The 14575-nt window shown below is 38.1% G+C and overlaps 1 protein-coding gene across 3 annotated transcripts in view; it reads left to right on the top strand.

The window, feature by feature from the left end:
- Rrm2b (ribonucleotide reductase regulatory TP53 inducible subunit M2B) overlaps window positions 1–14575 on the top strand; it is a 33569-nt gene that overhangs the window by 3633 nt on the left and 15361 nt on the right. For all 3 annotated transcript variants that reach the window (XM_021216999.2, XM_029548271.1, XM_029548272.1), the window contains exons 2-5: window positions 3430–3585; window positions 9994–10110; window positions 11842–11975; window positions 12420–12514. In XM_021216999.2, coding sequence (XP_021072658.1) covers window positions 3430–3585; window positions 9994–10110; window positions 11842–11975; window positions 12420–12514 — 502 coding nt within the window. The remainder of the gene's footprint in view (window positions 1–3429; window positions 3586–9993; window positions 10111–11841; window positions 11976–12419; window positions 12515–14575) is intronic.

Genomic DNA, 14575 nt, shown 5'->3' with positions numbered 1-14575 from the left:
GAGGGTATGGAGCCATTACCATCATGATGCTAGGTGCCCATGACTTTATGAAGGTCATGTGAGAGATTTATACTCATTTAATCTGTTCTGTCTGATAAATTCTTGAGCCTGAGTTTCCTAATAAGATTTTAGTACTCTCATGTACCACTACAGCCTCAGTTCACCTGATTTCTACAGGAATAAATCATTTGTCACATGGGTAGTGCTAGACAGACAGTGATGTTTGCTTGTCCACCTAGGAGCACTGCCTTCCTCCATCCATAAGACTGAGTCAAAAGCTGCCTGTAAAATGGTACCTCTCTGGGCACAGCCTGTGCAAGCCACTTTCATACATTATGTAGTAACTTAGGCTTAGGAAGCTTTCAACAATAGATTCTTTTTATTAACAGATCGTGTTAGTGGTGCTTGGGCTAGTAGGATCAGTTGATTCAAGTTTTGTTAAACTAATTTGAGTATGAAAAGGCTTTTATTTGAATATTCAGTTGTTTTCCACTTGAATATTCAGCTGTTTTCCACATGTTGAGAATATTCTATGTTGCTGTTATTTCTTGTAAAAAATATTGCAACCGGGAGGTGGTGGTGCACACCTTTAATCCTAGCACTCGAGAGGCAGAGGCAGGCTGTCTCGGAAAAACCAAAAAAAAAAAAAAAAAATCTTGCAGTTGCAGAGGTTGAAAATTTTTAGCAAGAATTGATTGTTTTATTTGTAAAAACTTATTGTGTGTATATGTATATGCGGTAAGTATATATGTTTGTATCGGGAGGAGAATATATGTGTGTGTTTGGGTGGGTGCATATATCCCACTGGGCAAGAGATGGAAAACATACTAATTTGAATTTTTTTCTTTCTAGTTCTTTTCAGATCTGCTTTCTTTCTTTCTTTCTTTCTTTCTTTCTTTCTTTCTTTCTTTCTTTCTTTCTTTCTTTCTTCCCTTCCCTTCCCTTCCCTTCCCGTCCTTCCTTCTTTTTCTTTTTTTCTTTCTTTTTTATTTATTTATATGAATACACTCACTGTAGCTGTTTCAGACATACACCAAAAGAGGGCATCAGATCTCATTACAGATGGTTGTGAGCCACCATGTGGTTGCTGGGAATTAAACTCAGGACCTCTGGAACAGCAGTCAGTGCACTTAACTGCTGAGCCATCTCTCCAGCCTGATCTGTATCATTTCTACAAGTGATCATAAAATAGATATCCACTAATGTTACTTGTTGGATTAAAAACCTTCACTGACTTCTAAACCTTTACATTTAGAAGTTAGATGGACAACTCCAAAGTTTTTAAAAATTAATTTCTTAATTCCCATTCAGTATGCAAAATTGACATACCCCAGCTAACTTCGGATAAAATTTAGCCAAGATGTAATGTTTTAGAATCCAAAGGTTAATTTGTCTTTTTTTCATAAAATGATGATAGTGAATTTTTTTTTTTTTTGAGTAGCAAAGTTTCAGAGTGGCTATAGGAAAATAACTATGGCAAAATTTATATTTACATTCAAGACACTTTCCATAGGCACTAATATGTAAGCCCATTTTTCAAATAAAATCATAAGTATAATACCAAATCATAAATCCAATTTTGTCTAATAGAATAATATTATTTTTCTATATAAAGTTATTTATAAAATTATTCAATAGAATTGTGAGACTTGACAAATTTGATTTGAATTCAGATATATAGAAAGTAAAGATTTATGTCTGACTTAGCCAACAATTTCTTTGTATATTATCTTTTTCTTTTTTTCAAGACAAAGTTTATCTGTGATCCCTGGCTGGCCTGGGACTCTCTCTGTGGATCATGCTAGCTTCAAACTCAGATCCATTAGCTTCTACCTCCTGAATGCTGGATTAATATCTGCCATTAGAAGTTCTCTTAATCATCTTGCTACTAATCAGTCCACCATGTAAGATTCATGACCCCTTTAAGGGTTAAACAACCCTTTCACAGGGGTTGCCTATCATAAAACACAGATATTTATATTATAATTCATAACAGTAGCAAAATTAAAGTTGTGAAGTAACAATGAAAATAATGTTATTGCTGGGGGGTCACCATATCATGAGAAACTGCATTAAAGGGTCACAGCCTTAGGAAGGCTGAGAATCACAGGTCTACCAGGTGTGCCCTGAAGAGCCTCACCTGGACCTCTTCAAATTGTATTAACATATACATTATGAAATATGTCTACTCTGACCCAGTTCAAAGGTTTATGTTAGTTAACCCTCTTTATATAACAGAATATTTAGTAATACTTCCTAATGTCACTTCTTTTAATCCTTCATGAATTAATGCCATTGACCAGTACACACACACACACACACACACACACACACACACACACACACCCTCACACACCCTCTAGACCTCAACCTTTTTCATTTGGGCTCAGGTCTAGCTAATGTTGTATTTGAATGTCTGTCTCTGACTCTCCTCCCCCTCTCTTCAGACTGGCCTCAACTTAACAATCTTCCTGCTTCAACCAACTCCTGAGAGTTGGTATTACAGTCATGTGCCAGCATGTCTAGTTAAGACTTACTCTACTGCCGTTCTCTAATACTGAGTTAAAGTTTATCTTTGGGAGTTATAAAGAGGTACTGATGGACCAAAATCTACTATAATAATTCCAGAAACATAGAAACAACCTTTCAAAAGCCAATCAGAATCATCTCAGTAATCAATGGTAACAAAATAATTTTAAAAGTATACAGCATTTGAAATCATGAAAAATGCATTGTTAGCATTTTTGTGGCAGTCTTTTGATATGAGTGTGACAACTGTTAACTTGTGAGCAAGGATGCTAATTTGTCCATACAAGTAAAAACAATTTTTTACCATAAAGAATAATCTGAAATGTAAATAAGAATAACAGTGGTGTATGGGATTGTTAAGGTAGATAAAGGGAATACATTGTTGGTAAGGAGTTTTCAAGTAAGAATTATAGTATTTCAGCTAAGATTAGGAAAAATTAGAAGCTGGTAACAATGGATTGTTCACATCAGCATTCTATGTCAGAGTGGGAACAGAAGGGACATTTCATTCACAAACTTAGATATTTTCTCATTGTTATAATTGATTGGTTTAGCTTGTATTATGTTTAGAGTAGCAGTAACCACAGTAATTTTAGTACCTGCTATGCACCTGGTATAGCTTAGAGGATTTTTAGTAATCAGAACAATCTTATTCAGTAAGGATATCAGCAGAAAGTGAGGCTTAGGGAAATGAAGCAACTTCCTAGAGTCATGCAGCCATCTTTCTACAGTTGCCTCCTATGCAGATAACTGAAAGGGCTCTATACATCACACTGCGTCCCCAGCCTGTACTACCTCCTCAACTTTCCCAAGATGTCTATTTAAGCTTGAGTCACAGAGAAATTTCCATGGAATAAAAGCATTTGTGCTTTGTTTTTTTGTTTTTTGTTTTGTTTTAAGCAATTGTGTTCAGAGACAGAAGAAAACGTGTTGAGGTTAAATGAAGAGCCACTCCTAAGAAAGAGTTCCCGACGGTTTGTCATCTTTCCAATCCAGTACCCTGATATCTGGAGAATGTATAAGCAAGCACAGGCATCTTTCTGGACAGCAGAAGAGGTACGTGGCGTTGCCTGGATCGGATTCACTTTTTCCTTACAGAATGGTGAAATATTTTTACTTATAAGTATGGCTTGTAATTAGATTATTAGTGCTCATCAATAATAAATAAAACTAATTATTAATCAACTTAAATTGAGCAAAATTAGGTTAGTATCTGTAAATAAGTTTCTTGGTACAAGAAAATGACAAGTCATTCTGCCAGATTTTTGTATTTGTTTCCAAGATCTTTTTGTAAGTCCATAGTCATGATCCTCTTGTCTTTACTTCTAATATATTGCAGACCATTTTCTACTTTCTAAGATTTATTTTTTTATTCTATGTGCATGAGTGTTTGCCTGCGTGTATGTGCATGTGCCACATGTGTGCCTGGTGCCCTGAGAGACCAGCAGAGACTATTAGGTTCTCAGGAATTGCAGTTAGAGGTAGATGTGAACTGTCCTGGGAGTGCTGAGAACTGAACAGCCGCAGCCAATGCTCAGCTCTGAACAGTGCAGACCATTGAGCTGGGTCTGCAGGCGGCCCACAGTCTTTATTTTTAAATAGGTTCTTGGTTCGCTATGATTACGTGAGACCACTTTTGGATTTTTGTTTGTTTGTTTTTATGTTCACTCATTTCTGTGTGCATGTGTTTGTGCAATTGAACTGACATCATCAGTCAGCAAAGAGCTTTACCTGCTGAGCCATCTTGCCAGGCCTAACACCAGTTTATACTTGTAGCCAGCAGAATGAACAGAGTTGCAGCTGTAGTTCTAAAAAAAAAATGAAGGGTGAGAACCGGGCGTGGTGATGCACACCTTTAATTCCTGCATTCAGAAGGCAGAAGCAGGTGAATCCCTGAGTTTGAGGCCAGCCTGGTCTACAGAATGAGTTCTGGGACATCCAGGGCTACACAGAGAAACCCTGGCTCCAAAAGAAAACAACAAGAACAACTCTAAAAACCTGCCAAAAGGGTGAAAACTGTGAGGACCCTGCACTAGCTTGAGAGGTGGACCTGGCTGGACAAAGGTGCAGTTATGTAAGCAGTTTGACCATCTCTGCAGGGCATTCAACTATGAGCCTGCCAGGCTGAGTTCACAGTCTAGCTCTGCCCTCAGCTGCAGCAAACCAGAGGCAGCTGCCCCAGCAGGCAACTGCCGATCACTTACTGCAAATGTAACTGTTTCCACCTTCAAAGGGAGTTGAACACACAAGTTAGATAATACTTGCTGGCTTAATAAGAACAATTAGTCATGCAAATGATTACTGCATAATTTAATTAAACACACAGGTAGTTATTGTCTTTATTATTTAATTATTTCTTATTTTTCATGATATCGACATAACATCCTTGCTCTGTATGTGAATCAATAAGCATCCCTTTCTCTGGTTAGCTGTATCTATGTGAATAAATATCATTGGATCTGTATGCCTGTCAGTCAAAAGACCAAATCTGGGCTAGCAAGATGGCTCATTGGACAAAAGAACTTTCTGAACAAGCCTGATGGACTGATTTTGATTCATGGAGTCTACATAGAAGGAGTTGACTGACTCTTGAATTTTCCTCTGATCACTACATATGTGTTGTGGCACACACATGATCTCTTTCTCTCACCCCACCTCTTATGCACACACGAATGTGTACAGTAAATAAATAGATGTTTATCTATGGAAACAACGCTCTGTGAAGAGTGCAGGGTCTGAGGCCAGGCTGCCTGAGGGTAAAGCCTGCTCTGCCGCATACTGTCTGTGGAAGTAGCTCTCAGTTCTCCCTGCATTCTCACTGCTAAAGCAGGCTAATTATAGATAACATATTGGGTTGTTTTGAGGATCAATGAAATAGTTACAATCATATTTGGTGCTTGGTAAGCACTAAATAAATGTAAACTATGAGTTCATACAAAGAATGGGGAATTTTTAACCTAAAAATTTTAAAAGATACCAATGTCTGAAATTTCTTTTACACTATTTTTGGATATTTTATCTACCTTTGTTGTATTGTCAAAATTATTATTATGTATTGTAGTTGACATACAGAGCAAAACACCCAACTGAAACAAATATTCAGTATGGTTTGCACACCTGACTTTCCCTATTTGTCTGTGGTTTTTAGAAAGCTTCTGTTAGATATGGTTCAGAGAACAAGTAGAGCACACAGTTGATCTTTCTGTTTGTCAAGTTTTTAGAGGTACCTGTGATACTTGGGTTTCTGAAAAATTCATTGGAAATTAATTTCTTCTTTTTGAAACTGTAATAAATGTCTTATAACCAAGAAATGCTAATTAAAAAATTAAAACACAGAAGTTGGTATGGATTTTACAGGAAGCTTCAAATACATGTTTTGAACGGAAGTCAAAGATATTTTTAGTCCCACATATTAAACAAATTATGTTAAAAAACAATTAAATTTATATTCTAGTTTTAAAATCAGTGGTTGAATTTAATTCCCAAATATTAGGCACTGACTCAGAAGACAAGAATTTTTTTTAAAGCTAGTTGGGCATTTCCTGTAGTCAGTTTTTTTGTACTATGACAAAAATACCTAAGAAAATAAAGTTATATAGTAACTGTGCCACAGCATAGCAACCAATCCTTTACTTTAACACATGGTTCTATGGGGAACAGTGAGGATCTAAAACTATAGCAGCAAGTCTGGAGTTAATATGTAGATGATGAAATTGAGGATGAGCTCAAATGAGAGAAAACTGCACAAGAAATTTTATGTTTCTAAAAGAAAATATAACCATAATTATATAACAGTATAAGTAAAAGTTATGGGGCATTTTTAAGCTCGGTGTTTAAAGAGGCAAGTTTAATATTTAAGACTGGACATATTGCAGTGTTAAATTCACTGCCAGGAATCCCCCTCATCCCATTGTATCTCCAGAACTTAGCATCTGGCATGTATTGAGTACTCAGTGAACTCTTAAAAGTATAGCAGGAGAAGAGTTAAGGCGATTGAAGTTTTGTTAGAGTAATGAAAAGGAGAACAAAACCAGCCGAGTTTACAAAGGACAGTTATAGTTTCAAATATTTGTCATATTATTGTTAAACACACTTAGAGATTTTTATAGGACAAAACAATATCTACAAGAGCTGTGCATTGTTTTGTCTTCCCCAAATTTGTAAGTTGAGTTATTAATTCCCAGTGTGATAGTGCTCAGAGCGTGGCAGTGAAGGTGTTTGGCAATGAGGATATTGATCTCATGGGTGGGATTAATGCCCTTATTAAAAGAGACGTGAGCAGGGAGCTTTCTCTCCGCCCTGTGAGCATATGGCAAGAAGCCATATACAGTATAAACTAGGAAAGATAGCTCTTTCAAAAATTCCACCATGGGGTTGCTGAGATGACTCAGGAGTTAAGAGTGATGGCTACTCTTCCAGAGGACGTAAGTTTGATTCCCAGGACCCACATGGTGGCTCAAAATGATCTGTAACTTTTGTTTCAGGGAATCTAACTTTTCTCTTTTGGCCTGGGAGGCACCCAGTATGCACACAGTATACAACATAAATCCAGACAAAATATCCATACACATAAAAAAATCCAGACACATTGCTCCCCCACCCTGTCTTAGGTAGGGTTTCCATTGATATGATAAAACACCATGACCAAAGCAACTTAGGGAAGAAAGGGTTTATTTCAGCTTGTACACCATCATCCAGGGAAGTCAGGGCAGGCACTGACGCAGAGGCTTGCTCTTTATGCCTTGCTAAGCCTGCTTTCTGATAGCACAGAGGACCACTAGTGTAGGGGCAATACCACCCCTACTGAGCTGGGTCCTCCACCATCAATCATCAATTAAGAAAACTCCACAGGCTTGTGCGTGGGTTAGTCTGCTGTGCCTAGGAGGATGTGTTAAGTTTACATAAAGCTAGCTAGCACAACTGGCCCTCTGTCAACCTGACACTCAGACTCAGCACTATTATACTATAACCATTTCCTCTCCTGCTCACCTAAGATTTCATGTCAGTAATCATTTTACAATATAAAACATCCCAGCTGTTATTAAAGATTATTTATTTACTATGTATACAGGTTTCTGTCCACATCATGCATGAATATCAGAAGAGGACACTAGATCTCATTATAGATGGCTATGAACCCCATGTGGTTTCTGGGAATTGAACTCAGGACCTCTGGAAGAGCAGTCAGTGCTCTTAACCTCTGAGCTGTATCTCCAGCCCCACATTCCAGCTTTTAAAAGTCCCGTAGTCTTTACAAATTCATTCACTATGTAGGTTTAGTCACTTTAAAATATCCAATGTTTCTTTAAAATATCCTAAATCTCTAAAATATCCATAGTTTCTCTAAAATATTCAAAACCTCTCTGAACGTCCAAAGTCTCTCCAAAACTTTGAATCTTTTTAAAACAATTGTTTCTTAAGAGTAGCTCCTGTTTAAAAAAAAAAAAAAAAAAAAAAAAAAAAAGCTAAGTGCTTTCTTAACTGCAAGAGTGAAGAATGTGGACAATCACAAACAAATCAAAGCAAAATCAAAGTCCAACAGTGTAAAAAATTCATTGTTGCTCCTCTGAGGTTCACTCAGTGATGGTGGACTCCACCGGAGACCTCAGACTACACTTCCCAGCTCTCCCCTCTGCTACACTGTATCTGTCTTCTGGCATCAGGCTGCCTCCACTCCCCAGCTCCTGCTGTTCTTGGTAGCTGTCCCATGGTACTGGCATCTTCAAATTTTTGGACTTGCAGTTGTACCTGGGCTGCACCTTCATTGGCACCACCTGGCCTTTTGAGGGACTCTAGCCCTGCCATGCAGGGCCAAACTTCAGATGTTCTTCAGGACCCCTGCATGCCTTCAAAACCAGTACCACCTGGTTTTTGTACTACTCAATTTGGCAGCCAGTTTGAGTTGCAGCCTTGGTCCCAACAGGACACAAGTACTTCCAGACTTAGGATCCTCTGACGCTGGTGGTGTTCTTAGTCATTGCTAATTTCTCATCCAGCTAACAGCTTCAACTGTCTCAGGAGAGCAAAGGCTTACTTCAATGGTCCTGGTCTCTTGTTAATCACAGCTGAGTCTTCAGCTCCATCTGACCAGGAAGCACAGATTCCTAATTCAGAATATCATACTTTCAAGGGACTCTTAAACTTCCCTCTGAAATGTCTTAAGCCAGGCCTCCAATGTCTGTATCACTCTCAACTGGGGTTTCTTCTTTCAGAATGATTTTTTCTTGTGTCAAATCATAACTTTAGCTGGCACACACCCTGATCCTGGACTTACAGCTTCCATAACTGTGAGAAGTAAATGTGTTTTTTTGTTTTTGTTTGTTAGCTGTCATGTCTGCAGTATTGAATAGCAGGAAGAGCCAGCTAAGAAACAGTAAGGTACATTTAAGGACCATGTGAGAAGCTTGGATTTGCCAAATTTTAGAGTGCATCACTCTCCTGGTTTAGAGTAACTGCAGTGAGCATTGTCATAGGCATTTCTCGAAGAAGCCACACCCTAAACTACTTTAAATCACAGGTTGCGGTCTTCCTGACATGATGGCTTCTCGTTAAAGAAGAGTGGCTGGCAGTAGAATAGAAGCTGTAGTTTGCTTGTAGGTGCTGAATTACCTGTTAATACTGATGTAACTATTGCATGGAACAAATGAGTACTGATGTTAGTTGATCTACTTTATGTACTTACTAGTTTCACTCTCTTCTTCCTTTTTGTTCATTGCTTCACTTGGTGTAATACCACTTTATTAATTTTAATATTTTAAAGTGTATCCTGGCCAACTAACTTAGCAAACAAACAAACAAACAACACCCCCCCCAAAAAAAAAACAGATTCCTTCACAAATGTCCTTCCCTTCTTTCTTCCCTCCCTCTCTCCTCCCCCATCACCACTTCCTTGAACATGCCAGGATTGTTTTGTGTTTTTTTTTTTGAAGATTTATTTATTTATTATTATATGTAAGTACACTATAGCTATCTTCAGACACCCCAGAAGAGGGCATCAGATCTCATTACAGATGGTTGTGAGCCACCATGTGGTTACTGGGATTTGAACTTAGGACCTTTAGAAGAGCAGCAGTGCTCTTAACCGCTGAGCCATCTCTCCAGCCCTGTTTTGTGTTCTTTTAAACAAACTTTTCTGGATATGTTTAAGATATAGATCATGATGTTGTAAAATATGTACACACACACACATACAGAAACACATGCATGCACATGTGTATAAACTTTCTCCCATTAACAAACATACATATTGTCTTGCATACTTATCCATTTCCTCCCATGTGGCAGGAGCCTTATAATCTACTAACTAGGCAAATGTTCTGAGTACAACATGTTATTAGTACAATACCTGTCTTTGTTTGACTTTTGTAATTTTTAATGTTTTCTTTCTAACATTACTGGCAATGTCATAGCTCATCTTGAAAGTTTTCTAAACTAAGTGAAAAAATTGGACTGTTTCTATTCTAGGTTGACTTATCAAAGGACCTCCCACACTGGAACAAGCTTAAATCTGATGAGAAGTATTTTATCTCCCACATCTTAGCCTTTTTTGCAGCCAGTGATGGAATTGTAAATGAAAACTTGGTAAGACTTTTATTTCACCATTGTTCCTGCTTTGTACTTGAATGACAGTAAGATCACCAGAGCTCCTGTCTGAGGAAGGAAAGTCTCCCAGTGATGGAGCAGATGAATGTTCATTAACTTTTGTTTAAAGTGTGCATGTGCAGGCTGAGGCCAGAGAACCATAGCCGTCTTCCTCAGTTGTTCTCTGCCTTATTCCCTTGGGAGCAAGTCTCTATTGAACTTGGAGCTCATCATTGCTAGGTTAAGCTGACTGCTGAGAGAGCCTCGCAGGCCCTCTGTCTGGTGCCTCAGCACTGGGATTGCAAACTCACAGACACACGGCCAGATGCTTATGTGAGTGCTAGGGAGTTCAAACCCAGCAAAGGCATCTCCCGGATTAAATTCTGAGTATATTTTTCTCATGAAGTTTCCCAGGAAAAGGTAGCTAACTGTCAAATGACTATCTATTACAAAATCAAGCATAAATTACTCCAATTAAAACTCCACACAGTGATAGGGCTGACGCTGTCCCTGTGACTATATATGCTTGGCCAGCATTACAGAGGCCCTGAGTTTTATCCCCAGTGACGTGAAAACAAGATCCAGAAAATGCAGATTTCATAAACTTAATTTTTCCCCTCAGATAAGAATGTGCTCTTTATGACCCTCTGCAGGTCTGTGTAGATCGTCCTCATTCAGAAATCATATTATGATCAGTTGGGAGGAAATGGATTTTGTTAAGGAACATCAATAATGAACCAGAACTTAAATTGATCAGTCTACTATTGGGAAAGAAGTTCTACAAAGCAAAATCACTGTTTTTTTTTTGTTTTGTTTTTGTTTGTTTGTTTGTTTGTTTGGAGATATTCTAAAATTTACTGTTCAGTAGCAGTGTTTCCACATAAAAGATAAATTCATCCTATTGCTTTGGAACACATGCTTTGGAGTTGTAGGTACAGCTCAGTGGGCACCTGCCTAATATAAGTAAAATGTTGGGCTCAGTCGCTAGCGCCACAGTTGCTGGCTGAACAGTACTGCTAACAAACAGTACTACTAACAGTACTGCTAACAGTACTACTAACAGTACTGCTAACAGTACTACTAACAGTACTGCTAACAGTACTGCTAACAAACAGTACTGCTAACAGTACTGCTAACAAACAGTACTGCTAACAGTACTGCTAACGTTGCTGCTTTACAAGATCCATAAAGGCTGACCAGATGTGTTGCTTGGAAGAGAGTGTCGGCCTAACATGACTAAGATGCTGGGTTTAGTCCAGGGAACTACAAAACAAGAAAAGAGAAAAGAAAGAAGAGACTGATAAGGCTTTCGTGTCCCATTTGTTGTATAACAGGCATGTTTCCCCCAAAAATATTGTATTAAACTTTATGTATGTATGTGTGTGTGCATGTGCACGTGTACCTATGCCATGGTGCGTATGTGGAAGTCAGGGCAGCCCTCTCCTTCCATCATGAGGGTCCAGGGATGGAGCTCTGGTCATTAGGTTTGCCAGCAAGCACCTTTACTTGCTGAGCCTTCTTATTGATCACTTTTTTAAATTTTAAGACAGGGTCTGACTATGTGTCACAAGGTTGGTCTTGAAATCAGTATCCTTCTGTCCAGCTTCCTGAGTGCTGGAAAACACAAAAGACTTTAAGTGAAGGCTCTGATGTTTAAGTTGTCCTTGTGGTGTGTGAGCAGTATTTAGTGAGCCTGCTCACTGGATCTTTCTGTCTCCTTTATTTTCTTAGGTGGAGCGTTTTAGTCAGGAGGTGCAGGTTCCAGAGGCTCGCTGCTTCTATGGTTTTCAGATTCTCATCGAGAATGTTCACTCGGAGATGTACAGTTTACTAATAGACACTTACATCAGAGACCCAAAGAAAAGGTATTACTGCAGGGCTTTGATTTACAAGCGTTTAGCTATTTGCTTACATTAAGAACAGAATTTATTCCAAAACTGTAATATTAAAGATGATTTCCATATGGAAGATCATGAGTGTAGTTTTCTATTGCTCAATATGTTCAAGTAAAACATGGCATAGAACCACTTAGTCTTTACATAATTCATAGCATCTTAAAACCTTGTTAGTACATTGTATTACTAAACTGAATAGTTACATTTCAGTGATTTTTCATATCAGCTTATATCTAAGTCACTAATCTTGAGTTTTACTTTTATTTCTATTTTCATAATTATAAACATATAAAATATAGAAAATCTAAATTTGATAGCATACTGTAAGAGTTATACTTACTGTCTCTGATTATTAAAACAATCCAATTAATAAAAACAAATGAATAATTTTTCCATGATTTTTTGTTTTTATAGGGAATTTTTATTTAACGCAATTGAAACAATGCCATATGTTAAGAAAAAAGCGGACTGGGCTCTGCGCTGGATAGCGGATAGGAAATCTACTTTTGGTATGTAGTGTTAACTTGTATGTATCAGGTAAACCTTGCGGGTCATGTTGCATCAGAGTGGAATACAGAGATTTCAGTATGCTGGGATCATTATTTGTAATAGTTAATTAGAAACTGGTGGTAAGTAAAGCTGTTACTTGTGTAGCTAATATGTCAGAACTTGAAAAGTTAAGATCTCAACATGCACACTGACAAGTAAAAGGAAACATCGACTCCAGCAGCAAGTGCTGAGTGACCCGCAGTTTGTGCCAGTGTCAAAGACCACTAGGGATTTAAGACTTGATAATTGTTGGGAAACAAATATCTAGTTTCTGAAAAAATGCAAGGTTTTTTTTTTTAACCAACTAGGACAAGAAACAGTTTACAGTAACAAGCTTAGCTTTTACCAGTAAGTGAAATGCAGATACACTTCTGGATTAAGTTGAGAGAGCCTACTTTTTTTTTTTTCTTGAAGCAGGGTCTTACCATATGTGTAGCTCAGGATGGCGTCTAACTCTGTCCTCCTGCTCAGCCTTCTGAGTGCTGGGACAAGCATGTGTCACTCAGGCTAGCCTTATAATTTTTTTAATTTATTAATGTTTTGTGTGTGTGGAGGCAGAGGCTTGTGTGTGCCATAGTACATGTACATAGTATGTACATGTATAGAGGTCAGGAACTTTCAGGGGATGCTGTCTCCTTCTACCATGACTGCTAGGGTCAAACTCGGGTCATCAGGCTTATAGGGCAAGCAAGCTCTTTTACCTGTTAAGCCATTTCATAGGCCCTAACATAGGCCCTTTCCTTCTCCCCTATGTGCACATGTTCATGCATGTAAGTGTGTGTGTGCACATGCTATGGCACATGTGTGGAGATCAGAGACAAGCTTGGGTATTTTTTCCATTTTTGCCTCTTACCTTGTTTGAGGCATGTATTTATTGACACTACCCAAGAAAGACAAACTAGAAAAAAACATAAGGTGTTAATCACCCTGCAGTCATAGTATGGGCTCCAGGTAGAGCCTCCTTGTTGCTTTATCTCACAGCAAGTCCATCTCAGTTCTCTGATAAAGCACTGCCAAGGAACAAGCACGGTAGAGGAGTGGAGAGGGTGGGCAGTGCCTGTGCAGGAAGGGGAAAGTGGGACATGTGATTCGGAGCTCTCCTTTCTGGGTGGAGGAACTAAAAGTCAGTAGTGTGGGGATGTTCTTTGCTGTGCAGCAGAGGAAATGCAGTTCTAAGGGGCCACGTTCACCTCAGTGCCTTCAAAGGCAGCTCTTCCATCTGGCAGGGCTTTGCCTAACCTTTGTGGAGAGAGACTCTGTACCAAGTAGGACTCGGGAGAGCAGCTGTTCTTTTCTTGCATCTGAATTCTTATAGTCTATTGGTTTTAGCTAAAGGAAAACTTAAAACAAAACAAAACAAATCTTTTGAAAAATATTCCTTTGTGGGGCTGGAGAGATGGCTCAGTGGTTAAGAGCACTGACTGTTCTTCCAGAGGACCTGAGTTCAATTCCCAGCAACCACATGGTGGCTCACAACCATATGTAATGGAATCTGATGCCCTCTTCTGGTGTGTCTGAGGACAACTACATGTACTCACATACATGAAATAGGTAAATCTTTAAAAAAAAAAAAAAGAAAATATTCCTTTGTTTTAAAGTTAACATATTATGCAGTAAGGAGATTCAGTTCCCATAAAGCTAAAAATTCCCAATTTTCTATTTTTTTTATTGAAGTATACTGTCTAGTTTATGATTGACAGATAGATATATAAAACTTTAATATGTGTTTTAAAATTACATTTCTAAACCTTAAAAATATTATCTATATAATCTTTAGTGTTTTACATTGTAGACTCAGCTGTATTTAAAAATATATCCTGTTTTCCCTCTAAACAAATTATGAGGCATTTACCTTCATTACAGTTTTTAGAATAAATGTCCTGGTTGTCTTATTATTTCAAAAGTTTATAAAATGTATCTCTTAGGATTTTTCTGTGTGTGAGTATGTGTCCATGTATGATGTGTATGTGTTTATATAGATATAATCGTGTGTGTGTGTGTGTGTGTGTGTGTGTGTGTGC

This window comes from Mus pahari, chromosome 17 (genome assembly GCF_900095145.1).
Source record: "Mus pahari chromosome 17, PAHARI_EIJ_v1.1, whole genome shotgun sequence".
Taxonomy (NCBI): domain Eukaryota; kingdom Metazoa; phylum Chordata; class Mammalia; order Rodentia; family Muridae; genus Mus; species Mus pahari.
This window is presented reverse-complemented; position numbering and strand designations above follow the sequence as displayed.